This window comes from Ruditapes philippinarum, unplaced genomic scaffold (assembly GCF_026571515.1).
Source record: "Ruditapes philippinarum isolate M1 unplaced genomic scaffold, ASM2657151v2 ctg4217_1_1_1_1, whole genome shotgun sequence".
Classification (NCBI taxonomy): domain Eukaryota; kingdom Metazoa; phylum Mollusca; class Bivalvia; order Venerida; family Veneridae; genus Ruditapes; species Ruditapes philippinarum.
Window position 1 is genome coordinate 17,717 of NW_026855218.1, and position 22,498 is coordinate 40,214.

Consider the following 22,498-nt stretch of genomic DNA (forward strand, 5'->3'; position numbering starts at 1 on the left):
GAATCAACTCAAAATTTATTAGACAATGGGTTAAAACAATAAACATACTCAATCACTATTGAATGTATTTAACATAATCTACATAAATAATTGTTAAACACAAAATAAAAAAAATGAGGGGTGAAGTGTCTCAATCAAATTTCTTAAAATGAGGGGTGAACTGTCTGAGGGGTGAAGTGTCTGCAAAAAAGGGCCTAGGGTGAAGTGTCTGGGGGGTGAAGTGTCTGTAAGCCGACGCAAAATGGTGTTGGAAAGTTATTTTGCTCTAAAATCTTGCTGATCAACAAGAGTTCTAGATTGTTTTATGATAATTTGCAAGACACACCAAATGCCTACATAAATGGAATCCATACGTATGCGAATTTAGTCGGTTGATGCCTTGATTAAGCATAAACCACAATTGTAACAATAGTACAGTGACACCGGTCATTGCGCCATGCGGGCACAACAGGCAGCCATTTTTTAGCAACGTGCCGGCGAAATTCATCAGGAAATATAACCAAAACTACAGATTAATACAACTAATTTGTAATATAGAAAGGTAAAACGATATTATATATTTGTGAAAGAGTCGTTATTTTAGTCGTCCTTGTTATTATTACTCGACAAATTTATTTCCTTCAGACCATATGTCTGACTTAAGAACTTCACCGGGTGGGGTAGAGTAGTTTAAGCGGTAACCATTTGATCGCTTATTTCATTCATATATATCACCATTTTGTAACATTTTATATTCATTAACAGAAAGAGCATCGGAAAACGAGGCTTTCTTATTTGTATGAGGGGGCGTAAGAACCATATGTTGTGAGAAAACATATTTCACTTCTTTCTAGGGCTAAATTGAAAAATGTGTATCATTTTAGGAAGTGGCTAAAGTACGTGAGTCACATACGGCTAGCCAGGACACACTGTATTGTCTAGCGGTACGCCACTTTTCAAAAGTATATAAATGTCTAAAATGCGTATGTTATTTTGGAAGTGGCTAGCCGTACGGGCCCGTACGGCTAGCCAAAAGTTCTAGCCGTACGTGAGTCACGTACGACTAGCCAGGACACACTGTATTGGCTAGCCGTACGGCACTTTTCAAAAATATATATTGAAGGCGAAAGTGCATATGTTAATTATGACTTTAAGCGAGGGTTTTAGTCAAGAATGTTTACATTTTAGATCGACGTGTTGGCTACAGTAAATAATTTACTTTGTCATCTCAAGACGTCGAGAAAAAATAGCGTTTGGTTGCAGTTAAACAACATGAATTGAAATAGTTTACAAAATTTGATAATAATCTATTTTTGTTTCATTAAGTTTAATTTTTAAACTGAAAAAAAAAAAAAACACCGAAAAAAATTGTTGCTGGGCTCTGATAATTGCGTCAATTACCGCCGGTATAGAAGTTTGTTAAGAAAAGTTTGCATTATCAAATTATTTTTCCTTTTCACCGTTTTTTTTTAATATTCTTTTTATTTATTTATTTACTTCCCTCCGATCATTATTTATTCGATCCATGTGCTTAATTAACAGATTTAACAATTCATCTTTCATACAATTCATAAGCATGAAAATTAAGGACGTTATAACATGCAACTTTGACATTCAAATTTTATTAAGATAGATTATACAACGCTTACTCGTATTTATTTTTTTGTGCAAAATTGCGGAGCATCTTTATTAAAGTGAACACACTAGGACAAATGCGGAGATTTGATTAAAATCGTTGTTTAAAGACACAAAATAACAAATGCATTTTCGACTTCCATATATAATAATTTTGAAAAGTGCTGTACGGCTAGCCAATACAGTGTGTCCAGGCTAGTCGTACGTGACTCACGTACGGCTAGAACTTTTGGCTAGCCGTACGAGCCTGTACGGCTAGCCACTTCCATGTTTTTTTTGTGTCTTTAAGCAGGTATTTTAACAAAGAACCCGTATTTGTCCACATATAATGTTTACTCTAATAACGATGCTCCGTCATTTTGTAAAAAAAAAAAGAATACAATGGACAAGTGTTGTCATCTTGATAAAGTGTCAAAGTTACATGACGCATAATTATTCAAAGTACATTTGTTGTATGTGTGTATGCAATTCAGTGTGTCCTGGCTAGCCGTATGTGACTCGCGTACGGCTAGAACTTTTGGCTAGCCGTACGGGCTGGTATGGCTAGCCACTTCCATCATTTTAATAGTTCCTTGATTATACCCCAATGTATAATTCAAAAGTAAAAGCTGTAAATAATAGACTAGAAAATGAAATGAACCTTGACTTAAACAAATTTTGTCATACAAGGAAGTGTTAAGGTAGACAAATCAGTCAGAATTATTAGCCATATTGAAGACACACAAGCAACAGAAATGTTTTAGGCTAGCACTGCAGAAGTCCTCAAGCTAAAAAAAATCATTTTCCAGGGCTTGACACTAACTTTTTTTTAGGGGTAGTCAGAAGGACTACCTACTTTGAGGATCAGGTAGTCCTTGGCAAATCTAGGTAGTCCTCATTGTAAAACATAAAAAAATGTTTCTTATTCTATTTAAATGTATTTTGAGTGTATGTATCTGAAGATAAGAAAACAATAGCATGAGATCTCTTCAAATTTATTGGAAAAAATCACCAATAGATAAATCATATAAGATCTAGTAAAAGTTTGTAAGCTTTATTCTGCATGAGGTGTAGGTTCCGGCTAGTCTCTGAGCTCTTCAAAGTCATCATCAACAATCTTTTACATATTTCTGTAATAAAATATGGCAGTGTGACACACAAAAGTCATTAGGTTTTGAAAGACCAGACATTACCTACAGGTACAGGGTTCTAGCCAGGAATTACAAGTGTGTTGCAAATAAAATTGTTAGGCAATCAGCTCAGCTTATATTATTGACAGCTTATAGGGAAGGGGAGAATATATTGGCAATATCAGCTAAATAAGTATGTCAGTTTTAAATTAATGTAATACCTGGCTTTTGTATTAAAAAAATATTTCAATAGAGCTTACAAATGTACTTTCAGGTATAGATAATGTATGACCTTTTAGATGTGTTTTTAAATGCAAAACAGAAGTAAAAAGAAGTAAAAAGCTTGGACAAGAACAAAATATGTTTGTCTTTACTCTAATTGATTTATTCTACAAACTTATTTTGTCAGACATAAAACAACAAAATATCAGAATAACAAACTTTTACTAGTGCTAGTAATTCAGTTATTAAACTGTCAGAAGATTTAAATAGGGACATTAGATTAATATCTGTTGTCCCTGATTTAAACACGAAATTAGAAATGTAAAGCCATTTCTAATCAAACTATATTGCCTTAGTTTTTTATGCCTAGGGTATTAGTATTTGTTAACAATTTTTTTCTTCATATACATGTATTGGCATTATTGCTTACATTTGCTTGTACATGATTAAGAAGTGCTTACAACATTGTGAAGTTATGGCAAAGACAATTACAAATACTTTAGAATATTTCTTTTCTCTTTTTTAAAGAGATTTAAACATTTTTCTTCTCTTTTTTTATAAAGAGATTTTTTCCCAATCAATAATTTCATGTCCGAATAAATTACATCCGAAATCAGATCTATTTCAGACAACACGTTTATTTTGGTTATCATTGTCAGTGTGATTTACATCAATCAACAAATCATATTCTTTTAAGTTTAAACCCTTGAATAGGTTCCAATATGAGCAAATATTTTCATTGAAATGTTTAATAGACAAAGAATTCTATTGAAGTAGGCTGGAAAAATCGGCAATTAAGTTGGACTTCCGGTTTCACTTTTCGCAACTTTATAGAGATTAAATAGAATCTATTATGCGTCTGCTGTGACTGACACTAGTGACCCAACGGCTAATTATTTACTAGTAAGATGAATTTATCTTTTGTTTTGAATCATAGCCTAAAAATGTTATTTTATTAATTCATCAGGTCACTGAAATTTTGAGTAGCCCGACGGGATACCCAGCTTGGAAACTCGGGTAGTCCTTGGGGAAAATTGGTAGCCTCGGGCTAACGGACCATCGTTAGTGTCGAGCCCTGTTTTCCCCCTTGAATGATGACATAGATTTTGAAATTAAAATGTACATGCAATTTCTATTATAATCTGATTTACTGGTTTTATTTTAGGCTGCAAAATATATCAACATGTCAAAAAGGAAGCCTCAAGTTGAAGAAGAGAAGGACAAATTGACTAGAATTGCTATTGTGAGCAATGATAAATGTAAACCGAAGAAATGCCGACAAGAATGCAAGAAATCCTGCCCAGTAGTGAGAATGGGTATGCCTCATTTTGTGCTGAAACTTGAAACTAGCAGTGATTATTTTGATATGTATATAGAGTTATATTATATTCTTTGATGATTTACATAGGACTGCAAGTGAACTTATAGCAATATATATTTGTCTTAATGTGTCATGCTAGCTTTCACGTTACTGAAATTGTCATTATTACTGATAAAGGTATAGAAGCATGTCTTTAAATTTAAGTGCAGTGTTCAGTTGTGATTGTACTTGCAGATAACTTTGCAAACACTTTAAAGGTATAAGAGCTTCAAGTGTTCAGTAGAATATAATTTACTTTTCAGGCAAGCTGTGTATAGAAGTGACCCCAGCAGATAAAATTGCCTTCATTTCTGAAGATCTGTGCATTGGCTGTGGTATATGTGCAAAGGTTTGTAAAGGATCATTTGCTTCTCTTACAAATTACTACTATAATTATAGTGAATTTGTCAGGATGTCTGTTTGACCTTCAAATTTCAAAAGGCCTGATTTGAGCTGAGGATTTTAGCTGGAGGGTCAAATTTTGTTAAAATCATGGGGATTTGGCCTTGTAGTCGGTAAAACTTAGTCAAAATGATCCTCAGGATTTCATGGCTAGTGAACACCATTAGTATTATCAGCGCTACATTTTTCAGTTGTTAATCATGCTCCAAATTTATTATTATTTTAAACATTTAAACATGTCTTTGAAATTGTATTGAATTTAGTAAAATAAAAGGATTTCTGAGGCAGAATGGAACTTGAAGTTTTCAAGTATTTAGCCCTTCAAAATTGATGATTAAGATACAGATAAAAAAAAGTTTTATTGACTTAATGCAGCTATTTCTGACCAATTAACTTAGCGAAGAGTCACTTTGCTTTGGAGTAGACTAAATTATACTTGTCTATGTATATTGCTGCATTAATTTTGTTTCATTGTTATTGTAGAAATGTCCATTTGAGGCAATTAGCATAATCAATTTACCCAGTAACTTGGCGAAGGATACAACACACAGATACAGCGCAAACAGTTTTAAGCTACACAGGTATTGATTTGTAAAAAATTAAACTTACAAAGGTATAATTAGGGGGAAAAACTTAAATTAGAGTCATTGTAAAAATGCAGTTCATTCTCAACTATGGGAGGTTTTAGCTTAAACTTACCAAGGTTAAGGTGTAATTTACTTTCAATCTCAAATTTCTGCAAGGTGAAACCTGGTGCTGAACTTATTTCAATCCGTATCCTACTGAATTTATATATTACATAGAATTGTCTACTAGCCTGTATCCAGATCTGATATTTTTAGAAATGAATGTCACTGTCGCGTTTTCTGGGACGCTGTGTTGAATGAAGAAGGCTTATCAGTGATATGATGCACTTTTCCAAGCTAAAGTTATGAAGTATTTGGTTTGAAACAACACAATTGTTTTTCCAACAAGAAGCAAAAGCTGATGGTTGCTGTAAATAAGGGTTACTATTTACCTTGGACTGCCAATATGAACAAATTTTTAACAACATCTTTCATTGCATTTTAGGTTACCAACTCCCCGTCCAGGTGAAGTTCTTGGATTGGTTGGAACAAACGGTATTGGGAAGTCGACAGCATTGAAAATATTGGCTGGAAAACAGAAACCAAATCTTGGACGCTTTGCGGTATGTAATTCAGCTTACTTTTTAAATGTTGATTTGTTTATCTGTTTCTTGAGGCAACTTTACCAGAGTTTTGGTCATGTCTAAGTCCCAACTAATCAGCTATCCTGGATATTTAACCAGTAATTACAAATTTCTCCTTAAGTGACCAACTGGCAGCTTCAGTCCAACATCATTTGTTAATTAGACTAGTGGTGAGAGTCAAATGACCATAAGACTGGATTTCAAAGTTTAGTTACCATTGAAAAATTTTCACCTTGCCCTCCCCTCCCTAGGATCGAACTGGCCAATCGTGGATAACAAATATGATGCTCTGTTTAAGAAGGAACATGAACTTTGTTCAGTATTGCATAAGATTCATCATTGTTTAAAATTTCTCCAAATTTTAGAAATCGATATAGCCAAATGTTTTTGTCTTTTTTAGAGGCCAATAAAATTTTTGGGAAAAAAAAGAAAAAAAGAACAAAAAATTATGTTTCCATTTGTTGACAGAAACATTTCTGCTTCTTTTCCAGGATCCCCCAGACTGGACGGAGATTTTGACGTATTTCCGTGGGTCTGAGTTACAGAATTTCTTCACCAAAATCTTGGAAGATGACCTCAAGGCTATTATTAAGCCTCAATATGTGGACCAGATTCCAAAAGCTGTCAAGGTAAACTAATAATAATACATGTTTCGAAGGGCAGTATCATTGTACACAATAGGGCCTAAAATAATTCTTATGTTTCCCACTTGCCACCTATCTACAAAAATCACAGCTACCCAAAAGTTTTACTGTCTTGCAAAAATTAATTTTTTTCTTAACAATAATGTTGAATAAAACTTTGAAAAATATGGTTCTAAACTTTAAACAGATGCTAAGCATTCACAGTTAGTTTTGAATTTGCTTTAATTTTAGAAAAAAAATTGTTTGATACATAAAGGTATTTTATCTACCTAACTCTCATGCCCAAACTGGCATGGGTCAAGGGAGGGTAAACAAAGATAATTTTTAAGACAGGCCTAGGTAATATCTATTAATAAAGAAAGGGCAACATTAATATTAAAATGCATGTTACTTAATTTAATTTTCATAAGTTTTTCTACTAGTTCTATAAAATACTGCTGGAAATGCATGAAAATGTTTGTATATATTTCTAGGGCTCAGTACAGCAACTGCTTGACAAGAAAGATGACATTGGTGTACAGGTTGACGTCTGCAAAATGCTAGGTAATTTCATTATAATGTCTTTTAAAACATCCAGAAAGGTTTTAATAGTTTCTAGTGGAGCTGTAATACAAGTCCTGTCATCAGCTTTTAGGCTGACTTTGTCTTTAAATATTTTCATTAATCAGTGTTTATTCTAGCATTAGAAAAATGGGTGATTTTTATCGAAAAGTGAGAATTTATTACATTAATTTGTTGATCTTTTTCGTTCTTTATGGAAAATTTTCTCCCTGCCTGGAATTCTCAAAAATATAAGTGAAACCCCCTCCTAGAATAGACACTGCATTAAGGTCCATTTTATAGAAGCAATACATGTTTTTCATTTTAATTTTAATGTACTTCTGTTTTGCTATGGTTAATCATCTGTTTTGTTAGAAGAATTTTATAAGACTGTCTTCCATTAAAAATATCTGAAATGCTAAAAATGTTTATATTGATCCTGGATCAGGAATATAGGAATATTTATACATGTATCAAACACGTTTAATATTTTTCTGAAGTAGTGTAATATTATTTTTAGATTTAATGCATGTACGAGGGAGGAATGTGGAAGAGCTGTCTGGCGGGGAGTTACAGAGGTTTGCATGCGCAATGGTGTGTATACAGAAAGCTGATATGTAAGTTTTCACTCTGGTTATTCTATCTATGATGTAACAAATATTTCTGCTCAAAAATGTTGTCTTGAAGAGTATTTCTCACCAATCAGAAAGAAAAAAGTAGAAAAAGAATACTTCGATTAGAGGTGCTTGACAATATTATATAATGGGATTATCTCATGTTAACCATGCAATGCTACATTTTCCACATATTGACAAAAACAGGAAAAGTAATGGCTTGTCAACTATGTAAACAATAAGGATTGTCTTCAGGTTATAACAAAATTATTTTTGTACACCTATTCCTGTCTCAATAAACAGCAATGAAAATGTTTTAACTTTCACTTAGACTGAATTGTATTGAAAAGTATATGAAGAAGTGTCCAGGAATGTACAATATCCAGTTAATCCAGTTGTTCTAGTAATCATTCCTGTTGCCTTAGATAAAAAATGAAAACCTTGCAATAATGTGCTAAAGTTGATAGTTCTAAATTCAATACATGGCATGTTTACTTAAAAAAATTCTTTTAAACTTCACATTTTAGACCAGGTTTGTTTATTGCAGATTTATGTTTGATGAACCATCCAGTTACCTGGATGTTAAACAGCGTCTCAATGCTGCTATAGCCATCAGATCTTTACTGGCTGCAGACAAATACATCATCGTTGTAGAGCACGATTTATCTGTCCTCGATTACCTCTCTGACTTTATATGTTGTCTGTACGGTGTGCCAGGAGCCTATGGTGTTGTTACTATGCCCTTTGGTGTAAGGGAAGGTAATGTATATGTTCGATAATATAGTATAGCTAAAAAACCATTAAAAACTGCAAAGTTTAAACTATGGCAGTCATTACGTTACTTTTAACCCTATAAAATGAAAATAGCATTTACATAATGAAGTGATTGCATTATATTTAAATGGAGATATTTAAAATATGGTTGTTTTGCCTTTTTAAATATAAGGAATTGAAAAATCTCACTTATTTAGAGTCAATGATATTGAATTAAGTCATTGACTTTGATGAGTTCACACGTTTACTTTTAAGTAAAGATGCAACAAGTCTATATTTAAACTGGAAAAAAAGGCAGTGATTGGAAGTTCTTTTCATTTTTTCAAATTCCTGAAATTATTTACTGACTCGCTTCCCAAGCGCATCATTGTATAGTTTTATTCATTTCATTGGGGCATCCATGGCTGAGTGGTTAAGGTCGTTGACTTCAAAGCACTTGCCCCTCACTGCTGTAGGTTTGAATCCCAACAGGGACTTTGGATTATTTCATGTAAGGAAGCTATCCATCTAGCTTAAGGAACGTTGGTGGTGTTACTTAAGTGCCCGTTCATGCTTTAAATAATGCATGGAAGGGCACCTATGGTCTTCTTTCACCAGTAAAACTGGAACATCACCATATGACCTAAACTGTGTTGATGTTATGTAAAAGCCAATCAAACAAACAAATACATTCCATAATAATGCATGAATTACCACTTTCCAGGCATCAACATATTTTTGGATGGTTTTGTTCCGACTGAAAATCTGAGATTTAGAGAGGTGTCACTAACATTTAAAGTAGCAGAGACTGCGATGGAGGAGGAAATCAAAAGAATGTGTCGATACGAGTATCCAAAAATGGTGAAAAATCTAGGTATATATATATTCAGTGATTTTCTTCCAATTTTCTAAACAACCTGTGGCTTTCTGTAGGGGTAAATACTGTATAATAAATCAGAAAATGAAGCAAACCTGAAGTCAAATTCAAACAAATGAGAATAAATTTATTCTTACATTTGAAATAATTTCAATTCAATTTCACATGTATGACACATAGCAGAGGATAGATAGACATTTGCTCATAGACATTATATTACAGATATTTAAAGTCAGGCAAATATTATGCTGCCATTACTTAAGGGGAAGGCATTTACATATTTGTCTACTGTTTCCCTGTTATTGTAGATTATAAGATAACAATTAAATGTGGTGGCATTTCTGTCCTATTCACACGCAATTGTAGTTAATATTTTTATTTCCTATGGATTGGTGAATGAGTGGATGAATGTGGCTATTTACATGAACATTATTTCATGAATTCTATAACTAGAAATAGCGTATCTTGACTTGTCTTCAGGATCATTTAGTTTGACTGTAGAAACTGGACAGTTCACAGACTCTGAAATAGTTGTAATGTTGGGAGAAAATGGAACTGGAAAGACCACATTTATAAGAATGTTGGCTGGAAAATTGCAGCCTGACAGTGGTGGTAAGTTGATTTTATCTGGAGTATTCAATGTATAGTTTAGTTTTTATAGTGCAGTTTATCCCTAAGTCTACTAGTGGCAGAAGATTCTGCCAATGCAGTCTGTACAGATCAAAACCATTCGGCATATTTTTGAATGTTTCCTAAAAATGATGGATGGATTTATCAAGATTGAAAACAGGACAAGCTTGTTAAAGATTTTTAGTGTGATAAGGGTTCAAGATTCTTTTAAGAGGTACTACTACTATGAGAAAAGCCTCAAAGATTATGTTGGTTAAAGTTTGGCATTTCAACATTTAATTCATAACTGTTAATTGATTGCTTTCAACCATGTGCATTCTGTAATACTATATGGTGAATATGAGAAACACTCACAAAGATGAGGTGTTGTATTTTATTTCATAAGAAAAATTAATGTGTTGCCATAATTATAAGCTAAGAATAAGGAATATGCAGTAAGTAACATTAATTGGAAGTAAATTGGATTTTTAGCTCGACTTTTCTATGAAAAGGGGAGCTATCCTACTCGCCCCGGCGTCGGCGTCACACCTTGGTTAAGTTTTTCGTACCACCCCACTTTATTTCAGAAGTATTACAAGTATGGCTTTGAAACTTACCATACTTGTTCACCATCATAACCTCCATCTACAGACAAGAGTACATAACTCTGTCAAGGTTTTTGACAGAATTATGGCCCTTTTTTGACTTAGAAAGTGTATTGAGCTTGGTTAAGTTTTTGTACCACCTCACTTTATTTCAAACCATTGGAGGTATTGCTTTGAAACTGACCATACTTGTTTACCATCACGACCTTCATCAACAGACAAGAGGACATAACTCTGTCAAGGTTTTTGACAGAATTATGCCCCTTTTTGACTTAGAAAATACATTGAATATGGGTAAAATCCACTTATTGCCTTAACCCTTTGAGATATTGCTTTGAAACTTTTAATGCTATTTCACATCATTACCCCCATCTGTACGCAAGAGAAGGTAACTCTGTCAAGGATTTGTTTTAAAAATTAAGGCCTTTTATCGACTTAGAATCTTGGTTAAGTTTTTAGTACCAGTCCACTTTTTGACTGAACTGTTTGAGATATTAATTTGAAAGTTGGAATACTTGTTTACAATCATGATTCCCAAACATGTCCAGGAGAAGGTAATTCTGTCAAAGATTTTATTTGAATTATGGCCCTTAACTGTCAATGTTTTGTATTATAGGCAAGCACTAAAAAACTTAAAAAATCTAAAAAAAATTCATTCCTATCCACTGAACCTGCAGTGTTCAAGGGTATCACACAATTCAGTAAAATAATTCTTCACTAAATATCTTAATGCTCATGGCCATTGTTCACTTTAAAAATACAGAGATTCTTGTATTGCCTTTTACTGCAAAAACTTTTTTTATTGGCAAGCAATAAAAAAGTCGAGCGCACTGTCTTACGGACAGCTCTTGTTAAAACTTGAACTTATGATTTTACTTTATAAATGGTGTTTTATGTTTTCATCAGCCATGCATTAAAAACAGAATTCCAGGTTAAATAGACAGAAAGCTTTGTTAAAGGTAGGGAGATATATTCTATGTCATGAGGGATTACAATTTTACTGTATGAGAACTATTGAGTGACTTCATGCTTTTTTCTGTCTTCAAAAATGGCAAAGGCATTTAAAAAAAAATGAAGAGTAAAATTTGAAAAGTGTGGAATTCTTTATGACAAATGTGTATAATTGTTACTTTTCAGGTGAGTGCCCTGTCCTCAATGTGAGTTACAAGCCCCAGAAGATCAGCCCTAAGTCACAGGGGACTGTACGTCAGTTGTTACACGACAGGATCAGAGATGCCTACATTCATCCTCAGTTTGTTGCTGATGTGATGAAACCACTTCTCATAGAGAACATCATGGACCAAGAGGTAAATTTATCTTGTATTCTGATTATTAGTATAGCGTTTGAGAATATGGCTTGTCTTTGTTTTGCCAGTTTTCATGCAACAAAGTATTAAGAAATAAATGGAATATGATTTAAACAGACGTCTAACGAATGTCATTTTGTGAGAATTCACTGCATTTTCACCCCATTACAAAGGGTTGAAATAACGCCCCATTCCCAATCCAAAATAACCTATTTACTTAATTTCAAAAAATAAAATTCTCAACAGCAGCACAAAAAATTAAGCTGTTTCATCTTCTGAGAAAGTTTGAACTGTTGACTTTTATTCCTAAAAGGAGTGACAATTTTTATGCTCGATCATTGTACACATGTTAAAAAATCCCAAAAATATTTCAAGTCTTGTACATGGTAGATTTTAACATTAAAAAATTCACAAGTGTTTAAAGATATTTCCTAATTTATGTCTGGGACCTTTTCCCAAATTAGCTGGAAAAGGCCATGGAATTTGGGCTACTGTGTAAACCACATTGATGATATGTAGAAGTTAATTTCTTTGGGAAAAGCTGAAACATTTTGACACAGATTAATGAAAACATTTAGAGTGCTTATTATAAAGTCTATGAAGAGAAACTAATGCTGTTCACATTCTGAATAATTGTGTGGATATATTTTTATGTCTGAGACTTTATGTTTGCATTGATTTATACTTTGGTTATTTCTATGCTCTCATTAACAATGACAAAGTGTCCAATTGCATTTTTGTAGCAAGTATGATTTTCCTTAATAATCTATTTTCGGTCCTTTAATGCTCTTTAATTTTAGTATGTGGTTGAGCACATAGTTTAAGATTTGTAAATCACCATTTTGTCTCACCATTTGTCAAAGCACCTTGATTTATTGAGAGATATCTTGGATATTTTGTCACCTTCAATGAACCTCTCCTAGTGATTGGGATTTTGATACATTTTTTTGAGACTGAAAAATAGATTCTACAACATCTCTTATTGTAATTCCATGATTTAAGGTTTGACCGGGTGATTTAGGAGAATTTGGAATTTCTTTCTTTCATAGAGCAGAGCCTATGAGGATAAAAACCCAAATCTGCTGTTTACATTCTGAAGTGTTATATGTGGATAAATCTCTTAACTGAGGCTCTGTTCTGAAATTAATCTACACTTTAAACTATCAATATGACAGTATTTAAAGCAAAAATGAGCTTATGTTTTAGGTTAACATGGATTGAACTATAATCTATATTTCTATGAATTTGACTTGACGTTTTAAAAGATTTCATGTATCATGGATGAAGGTGAAATAAAAGTAAAACATTGGTGACTCTGTAAGTATGTCAGAGTGGTTTATGGTTGTTCACTACAGAATGATTAGTTGAATTTTTCTAGTTGTGGGTTTTGAATCCTATCGAGGTATTTGCTTTAGGTGATGAAGCTATATTGAACAGAGGGTTGCTGGTTTTACTCTGGTGCCTGCATGTAACTGAATTGCATAGAATCGCTACATGACCTGATTCTAATCAGTCTGAATTTGATTTATGATACAAGTTAATAACATTGAAAATATCACCACAACATATGTTTTATCTTGGTGTTTCTGGTTAAATCTGTAATTGTTATTCAAATGTAAGGTTAGAGCAGTGATCTGTATATTTAGCACATAGACATGTTACCTCGGGTTTCATCTACATTGAAAATTTGTTCTCGAGCCTATGAGGAAATAACCTGAATCTGCTGTTTACATTCTGAAATGTATGTTGTGGAAAGATCCCTAAACTGAGGCTCTGAACTTTTTTCATTTTAAGATATTAGAATGTTAGCAAAAAAAACAATAATTGTGGACTGTTTATGGAAATGAATTCTTATTTCAAAATCTTGATTGGACGTTGAACTTTTACTGACCTGATCACATATGTGGCAGAATATATTGTATATATCGGGACTGACCTGTTAATGTTATTAAAAAAATGTATGATTTAGTAATGAAATTTATGGACAGCCAGTGAGGAAATACAATGAAATCTGCTGTTTACATTCTGAAAGTGAACTTTGTGGATAAAACTCTATGCTGAGGCTCTTATTTGATATTAATATGCTTTGATTAATTTTGTAGACAAATTCAATTTGTTCATTTAAAGAAAATGTAAGGTGAATAAATTTTTGATGTTTCCCCAGAGCCAATAAATTTTTCATGTTCTCCCAGAGCCTCAAAAAATGTATCTTGAGCAACTTAAACATCCTGGCCAGAATTATAAGTAAGGCTGAAGAACTTGAAAAAAAAAAGAAATGGCCAATGAGGAAACATACAAAATCTGCTGTTTACATTCTGAAGTCTGTGTGGATTATAACTATTTCTGAGGCCATGCTTGAATTTTAATTTAAGAAAAATTCCTCAAGTTCAATTATCCAAGTTTCCCAGTTTAGTTTCCCTCACACACATAAACATTTAGTTAGGTTTTTATATGCAATTTCCTTTTACTGTGGTCTTCAAGATCATTAAAGAAATGTTTTTAGAAATTTATTAGATACCAGTTAAGCTATAATTGCAAAGATGTCACATCTACAATTAGTTTTGTATGCCTGATTGACCTTGTATCCTAAGTTTTCATGTAAAGTTAGGCTTGAGTTTCTTCCCTTGAATTGTGAAAAAAGCTGAAGTAACCAACAGCCAATGATGATAAACACTATGCTGTTCACATTCTGAAAGCTTGTGTGGATAAACCTTTTTTCTGAGGCTGAAATAAAATCAACAAAAAAACTGCAGGGTTGATGTTCGAGTACCACAAAAAAGGTAGCTATGTAAGGTAAATTTGCTTCCTGTAGCATTTGTTGGGACTTTGAATCACAGCCTGCTTTGGAATAGGTATTTTCCTGCTTATTGATAATGTTAAGAATGTATAAATGCTTTATATAGATTAAAGTTAACTAGTATATTGAACCTCTTTTATAAAATTTAGTGATGAAAGACGCTTGATTTTGCAGTATGTGATGACAGGTAAATACCTTTGTTACTGTATTGAATTTTTATGCCCCCGCCATGTAATGGCCGGGGCATATAGTGTTACCCTGTTCCGTCATTCCGTCCTTCCGTCCTTCCGTCCTTCCGTCCTTCCATCCTTCCGTCCTTCCGTCCTTCCGTCATTCTGTCATTCCGTCATCATCAGTTTCCGTTCATTATCTTAAGAACGGTTGCACACATTCAACTCAAATTTGACATATGGATATGTGATGAGAAAATACAGGTCAAGTTCGAATTTGGTCATGGTTCGATGATTTTTGGCAGAGTTATGCCCCTTTTACTTTGAAAATAATATGAAATTTCAGTTTCCATTCATTATCTCCCCAACGGTACAACACATTCAACTCAAACTTGACATATGGATATGTCATGAGAAAATACAGGTCAAGTTCGAATTTGGTCATGGTTCTATGATTTTTGGCAGAGTTATGCCCCTTTTACTTTGAAAATAATATAAAATTTTCAGTTTCCGTTCATTATCTCCCCAACCGTACAACACATTCAACTCAAACTTGACATATGGATATGTCATGAGAAAATACAGGTCAAGTTCGAATTTGGTCATGGTTCGATGATTTTTGGCAGAGTTATGCCCCTTTTACTTTGAAAATAATATGAAATTTTCAGTTTCCGTTCATTATCTCCCCAAAGGTACAACACATTCAACTCAAACTTGACATATGGATATGTCATGAGAAAATACAGGTCAAGTTCGAATTTGGTCATGGTTCGATGATTTTTGGCAGAGTTATGCCCCTTTTACTTTGAAAATAATATGAAATTTTCAGTTTTCCGTTCATTATCTCCCCAATGGTACAACACATTCAACTCAAATTTGACATATGGATATGTTTTTGGAATGCCCAGGCCAAGATTGAGTTTGGTCATGGTTCAATGGTTTTTGGCAGAGTAATGCCCCTTTCACTTTGAAAATAATATGAAATTTACAGTTTCTGTTCATTACCTACCCAACAGTGTTACATATTCAACTTAAATTTGACATATGGATATGTCAAAGGAATAGGCAGGTCAAGTTGGAATATGGTCATGGTTTGATGATTTTTTGGCAGAGTTATGTCCCTTTCACTTTGAAAATAATATAGATACATCTTAGGAATAAGCAGTTTAAGTTTGAATTTGGTTGTAGTTCAATGATTTAAGACAAACTTATCTTTCCTGAATGTTGGAAAAATTTTGAACTTTCAGTTTCAGCACTCTTACTTTTAGCCATTATTTTGGCTACAAATATGCAATATGCTATTTTTAAAAGGTTTAGACTGAATAGTTTCAATGCCTTGAACATTTTATGAAAATGGTTTGTGTTAACATTGAAAAGTTTTAAGGGCTTTAAACTTAAAATGAAAAAAATAATTAATGCACCATCTGAAATTTTGGCTGCATGCGGGGGCATCCGTGGCATGATGACACATTTCTAGTTGTATATATTTTTTTAAACTTGCCAGGTACAAAATCTGTCTGGAGGAGAATTGCAGCGTGTAGCCCTGACATTGTGTCTTGGTAAACCAGCTGATGTATACCTGATAGACGAACCATCAGCCTACCTGGACTCGGAACAGCGTCTTCATGCAGCCAAGGTCATCAAGAGGTCAGCACTTTGTTGAATTACACGTTTCATTAATAATGTTGTAAATGCTTTAACTTATATTTTCTTTTCATATAAAAACATTGTCATTGTTGTCAAAATTAGAGAATTTATAGTTCAAAGAGAGAAAATTTAAGACATCGATATCGAACGAACAGTAAACGTGTAAAAAATTTGTAGTTAATCTTTACTTTTCCTCCTTTAAAGAAGTATGGGTTAAGAATTTTAGTTTAAAACATGTATGGGATATAAAAAAAAACAGGTCACCAGAGAAGGTAATTTTATTCACAGAATGCATTTAAGTTATGAGTAGATTGTATCATTTAATGTTAAATATGTTATACATAATCAGAGTGTTGAATATTTTAGATTTATTCTGCATGCTAAGAAGACAGCGTTTGTTGTGGAGCACGATTTCATCATGGCAACATACCTTGCTGATCGTGTGGTGGTATTTGAAGGATCTCCAGGTATCAACACCAAGGCAAACTCGTAAGTTGTATTTGAAATCAGTTTCTTTTCTTCTTGTTTATAAGGTACATACAACACTAGAACCATTGGTTTTGGTTAGTGCAATGTTTTGACAATACCTTTAATATTCCCTAAAGTATTGTGATCATGTGATCTTAAATATTCTTTTAACATATTTTTAGTAATATCTCAGCGGTTGATCTATCTAATCAGCATTTGTAAGTTATCAATTTCTTAACAAGTGACTGACTATGAATCCAAACTATGATTTCTGGATCAGCTGTTAGAGAAAAATGACCATTGAACTCGTTAGCCAAGATCACTTGTCCTGGTGACATTTTACCTTGCACAAGGATTAAACCAGTGATCCCTGGATAAATGGGAAAAAAAATAGAGCAATATACAGATTGTGTTGAACTTTCTTTAAATCTTAACACATGGATATCATTGCTAAATACTAAAGTATTTTCATGCATATGTTCTTATTTTAGGTTGAAATTATGTTTGTTTGGCTCTTGAGGTCCATGTTTGAGTTTTGATTATGACAAAAACGTAAAAAGAATTTTAGTTGTGTTTCATAATAGTATTTTCTCCTTTTGGCTGCATAATTAAATTATTTTACATATTCTTTGCTTGTTTCAGGCCACAGACATTGCTACATGGGATGAACAAGTTCCTGGAGTTGCTGGAAATCACCTTCAGACGTGATCCAAACAACTTCCGCCCCCGTATCAACAAGCTCAACTCTGTCAAGGTATTCTTTATGTTCACTCGATTTCTCAACCAAATATCTCTAGATGTGCATGAAAAATTATTATGCCCCCGCCATATAATGGCAGGGGCATATAGTGTTACCCTGTTCCGTCATTCCGTCATTCCGTCCTTCCGTCATCATCAGTTTCCGTTCATTATCTTAATAACCCTTGCACATATTGAACTCAAATTTGACATATGGATATGTCATGAGAAAATACAGGTCAAGTTCGAAATTGGTCATGGTTCGATGATTTTTGGCCGAGTTATGCCCCTTTTACTTTGAAAATAATATGAAATTTTCAGTTTCCGTTCATTATCTCCCCAACGCTACAACACATCCAACTCAAACTTGACATATCGATACGTCAAAGGAATGCGCAGGCCAAGTTCAAATTTGGTTATGGTTCGATGATTTTTGGCAGAGTTATGCCCCTTTTACTTTGAAAATAATATGAAGTTTTCAGTTTCTGTTTATTATCTCCCCAACAGTATTAAACATTCAACTCAAATTTGACATATTGATACGTCAAAGGAATGCGCAGGTCAAATTCAAATTTGGTCATGGTTCGATGATTTTTGGCAGAGTTATGCCCCTTTCACTTTAAAAATAATATGAAATTTTCAGTTTCCGTTTATTATCTCCCCAACAATATTACACATTCAACTCAAATTTGACATATGGATATGTTTTTGGAATGCGCAGACCAAGTTCGAATCTGGTCATGGTTCAATGATTTTTGGCAGAGTAATGCCCCTTTCACTTTGAAAATGATATGAAATTTACAGTTTCTGTTCATTATCAACCCAACAGTGTTACATATTCAACTCAAAATTGACATATGGATATGTCAAAGGAATGCGCAGGTCAAGTTGGAATTTGGTCATGGTTCGATGATTTTTGGCAGAGTTATGTCCCTTTCACTTTGAAAATAATATAGATACATCTTAGGAATAAGCAGTTTAAGTTTGAATTTGGTCGTGGTTCAATGATTTTAGACAAACTTATCTTTCCTGAATGTTGGGAAAATTTTGAACTTTCAGTTTCAGCACTCATACTTTTGTGGAAATGTATATAGCCATTATGTTGGCTACAAATATGCAATATGCTATTTTTAAAAGGTTAAGACTGAATAATTTCAGTGCCTTGAACATTGTATAAAAATGGTTAAGACTGAATAATTTCAGTGCCTTGAACATTGTATAAAAATGGTTTGTGTTAACATTGAAAAGTTTTAAGGGCTTTGAACTTAGAATGAAAAAAATAATTTGTGCAAACAAATTTGGAACTAAATATTATAACATTTGAAATTTTGGCTGCATGCGGGGGCATCCGTGGCATGATGACACATTTCTAGTTTCTTTAAATTTTGGAGGTCAAGCTGCTAATATGATTTGCCTACACCAGCAGTTACGAGCAAGTGGCAGTACTCGCCGTCGGGGTGCATGATTATGCCTGAAATAATGCTCAAAGCACCTGAGAAATTCCTCTACCATTAAAGCTTGAAAGTTGACAATTGACCTTTCCACTGTTGTGACTTTAAATTCAATAAGGGAACATTTAATGCTATAGTTTTCACATTTTATATGCCCAATAACTAAGGCAGAGGGGGTATAAGTTGCCTTTGTCTGTTTGTTGCACTGTCAGTAGAATGTGAGGACATCTGTGTCCTATGAACACATATCTAATGATGTACAAAACCCTCTTTACAATATACTCGGGGGCGTCCATGGCCAAGTGGTTAAAGTCGTTGACTTCAAACCACTTGCCCGTCACCGTTGTGGGTTTGAATCCCCACAGCGACTGGATTCTTTCATGTGAGGAAACTATCAAGCTAGCTTACGGAACGTTGGTGGTTCTACTCAGCAGCCCAATTGTGCCTGAAATAATGCACGGAAGGGCACCTGAGGTTTTTCTCCACCAGTAAAGCTGGAATGTCGCCATATGACCTTTAATGTGTTGTTGTGACATAAAACCCAATTAAACAAACATTCAATATACTGTTCTAAATCAAAAGTAGGATGTTACTCTTGGTTATATTTATTATGGCATTCATTGTATATTAGTGTTTGATAAAAATTATTTGAGCTTTTCATTATCAAATTCTAATAACATGAATAATGTATTCTGTGTTAATTTTGAGAGAAATTAATCCAGATTTCTTTATCTGTTAACGTGCACAAAACAAATTATTTCTTTACATTACAGGATACAGAGCAGAAAAAGGGGGGCAATTATTTCTTCCTCGAAGATTAAGGCGTCCCAGAGGCGCCTTTAAAACCACTCGCTTTTGGGCCCAGCCTGCAATATGAGATATGGGCTGTTACTTTGAAATCTTTGGGTCAAGGTCAATTTTGTACAGGGTCAAGAGACAAGAAATTATGTTGTCAAATAGAATATTCCACTGAACTATTTATGGTAATGAGAAGTTCTCCAGTAAATAATGCACACAAAAGAGATTGTTCATCATTAGAAAATGGATGGGAAACTATGAAGGATGAGAATGGAATATCAACAAAAATCTTTTCTTCGCAGAGGAGTAGAGTTATTGACAGTCTTACTGGAGATGTTGTTACAATTTTGAATCTATGGCAACGACCTTTGACCTTGAGGAGATGTATGGAGGTACAGTCGGGAGTTTGTAGGAGAATGTATTGCAGGCTGCTTGAGTGGTTTGTCATATTTAGTTTCACAGTAACAAGGTTATTTGGTACAGCTAGTTTCATCTCTTTACACAAGGCACTAGCCCCTTGTTGCTATGACAACTGTTTGGCCCCATCATCAAGTTTTTTTCTTCTTATGTTATTATATTAGATATTGGGGTGGGGGCTGCATTCTGTACAAAAATTTTGTTTGTTTTGTTTTAAATATCTTTCGTCCAATAATGTATTTTTCATATTAATCTTATTGTTGGCATTCTGTTAATATGGATGAGAAGTTTTAAGAATCATTTATGAATTCAGGATTTTCAATTTTTTTATTTAGATAATCATACATGGAAAATGCAAAAATTTAAGATCATTTTTAAGTTTCTATTTTGCATTTAAGATTAATTTTCAACCATGTAAGCTATCTATTCTTTCTTAAAAGGTTTTACTAAAGTGAATAATCTCATTTGTACATATTTTCTTTATTAAAGGGAATGGGAATTAATTCTTCATGAATGAAATAATTTGATTATGAAAATGGAATATAATTTCAATATATTTTACCATCTTGTATTAAACCAGTATCCTGCTAGAAACTGGAGGTGATTAGTCCTTGCCACCAGTATAGAGCGAGGCCAGGTTGCACATCCATGCAGTCTGACCAGGCTCTTTACTGCTGGTAGCCAAAATTTTGGTATTTTTATATTGAAATCCCTTTAACTTCTAATGGACTTTTCCAAGAAGTTAAAAACAGGATAGATCCATTTAATAAAATTAGTAGGCTCAAGGGTTAGTCATAATTTGAGGGTGTAAAGGAATATTTATCACATTTTCGTGGTTGATAATCATCTTTAAAGGGATATTTTTCTTCTTTTATGAGAAAAAATGATTGGGTCTTCATAAATTGAAACTGATTTAAAACCAAATAGAGGTTATGCATTGTTTTCTTTATTTTCTTTTCATTTCATATTTTATGGTAACTTTGTTTTGTATGAAAATATGTGGGTAATGTGTTTCAATGAAGTATTAAGATAAAATGAAAATGGATCACAAAACCTTGAATGGCTGCTACAAATGAAAAATTGTTAAATACCTTGTGCATTAAAGATTTGAAACTGGATGTACCAAAAAGTTGAAACTGTGAAACTAGGTGTGACCTGACACTCAACAAGGGAAACTATTACATTGATTTTATCATGATTTGTGATGGGGGAAAATCTGAGAATAAAGAAATGGACTTTATCTTGAGGAAACAGTAGCGTTTGTTTACAATAGCTGCTACTCACAGTCTTTCAGTGTTCAAACAATGGATACAAGAAGTAAATAAACATGCAGTTGGTTAAGAGATGTATGGATTTTTATAAAGATCAACTGATAATAGACGGACATGTTTACTTCATAAAATCAATGCCAATTAAAGCTGAATTGGATTCAGGCTTTGGTTGGTAAATTTTCACTTGGTTCAAATTTTATTCTCACAATGTAGTCATATAAAAAAAGAGAGAACTGGTTCAAAGTGATAACTGCCTGGATTTTATGTTACTTTATGTATATAAATGGCAGTAACCTGAGAAATGGAAAGAAAAATGACATCAGTTCGACCTGTACAAATAACTTTGCTCTCCAGGTACAGAAGTTTAATTCATACTCAGCCTATTCAGGTTTTTCAGCTGAATAGTTTTTCGCAATGCCCTTATGTAAGTCATAATAGGCATGTAAAATTTATTTTGATAGGACAATTGTGTTATTTATCTTTTGTCTTGGACATAATTATATGTATGCTTTTATTTCTTTTTGTATGTTCAGAAATTAACTCTATAAGCATTTCAGTAATTATTGTCATTATTGGTACGTAGAAGACACATTGTTGAAGAGATTTAAATCCGTTTGGTGCTTCTTCAATTCTATAATTGGTACACAGTGAGAAAATAATGATTGAAACATGTCACATTTTGTTCATTGGCAGTTAGAATTAAGGCCAAAGTGCTATTATCTGAATTGTATTATTTTTTTTTAACAAGGATGTTTAATGTACAAATTGAAGATATTTATTACTTCCAGTGAAGTGCTTTTAAACGTGTTACCCACTATGATATTTTTGTAAAAAATGAAGTCATTGTAAAATAAAAATTACTTCAAGGTCTAAAA

General features: G+C 33.3%; 1 protein-coding gene across 1 annotated transcript; it reads left to right on the plus strand.

Annotated features, from left to right (window-relative positions):
- Nucleotides 1-388: 388 nt before the first annotated feature.
- Nucleotides 389-22,498, plus strand: LOC132742521 (ATP-binding cassette sub-family E member 1-like). Its single transcript, XM_060730958.1, has 16 exons — nt 389-541; nt 4,111-4,261; nt 4,569-4,654; nt 5,191-5,288; nt 5,779-5,896; nt 6,409-6,546; nt 7,035-7,104; nt 7,622-7,718; nt 8,263-8,474; nt 9,193-9,342; nt 9,826-9,957; nt 11,697-11,866; nt 16,338-16,480; nt 16,847-16,969; nt 17,591-17,702; nt 19,911-22,498. Exons 2-16 carry the CDS (start codon nt 4,129-4,131, stop codon nt 19,956-19,958), a joined length of 1,830 nt encoding a protein of 609 aa, XP_060586941.1. The 5' UTR covers nt 389-541; nt 4,111-4,128; the 3' UTR covers nt 19,959-22,498.

What these genes read in the sequence shown, in the direction of transcription:
- LOC132742521 (XM_060730958.1), top strand. Translation starts at nt 4,129, where the DNA reads ATGTCAAAAAGGAAGCCTCAAGTTGAAGAAGAGAAGGACAAATTGACT. An exon ending in AGATTCCAAAAGCTGTCAAG is followed by an intron (nt 6,547 to 7,034) that starts GTAAACTAATAA and finishes ATATATTTCTAG; the next exon opens with GGCTCAGTACAGCAACTGCT. An exon ending in ATCAACACCAAGGCAAACTC is followed by an intron (nt 16,970 to 17,590) that starts GTAAGTTGTATT and finishes TGCTTGTTTCAG; the next exon opens with GCCACAGACATTGCTACATG.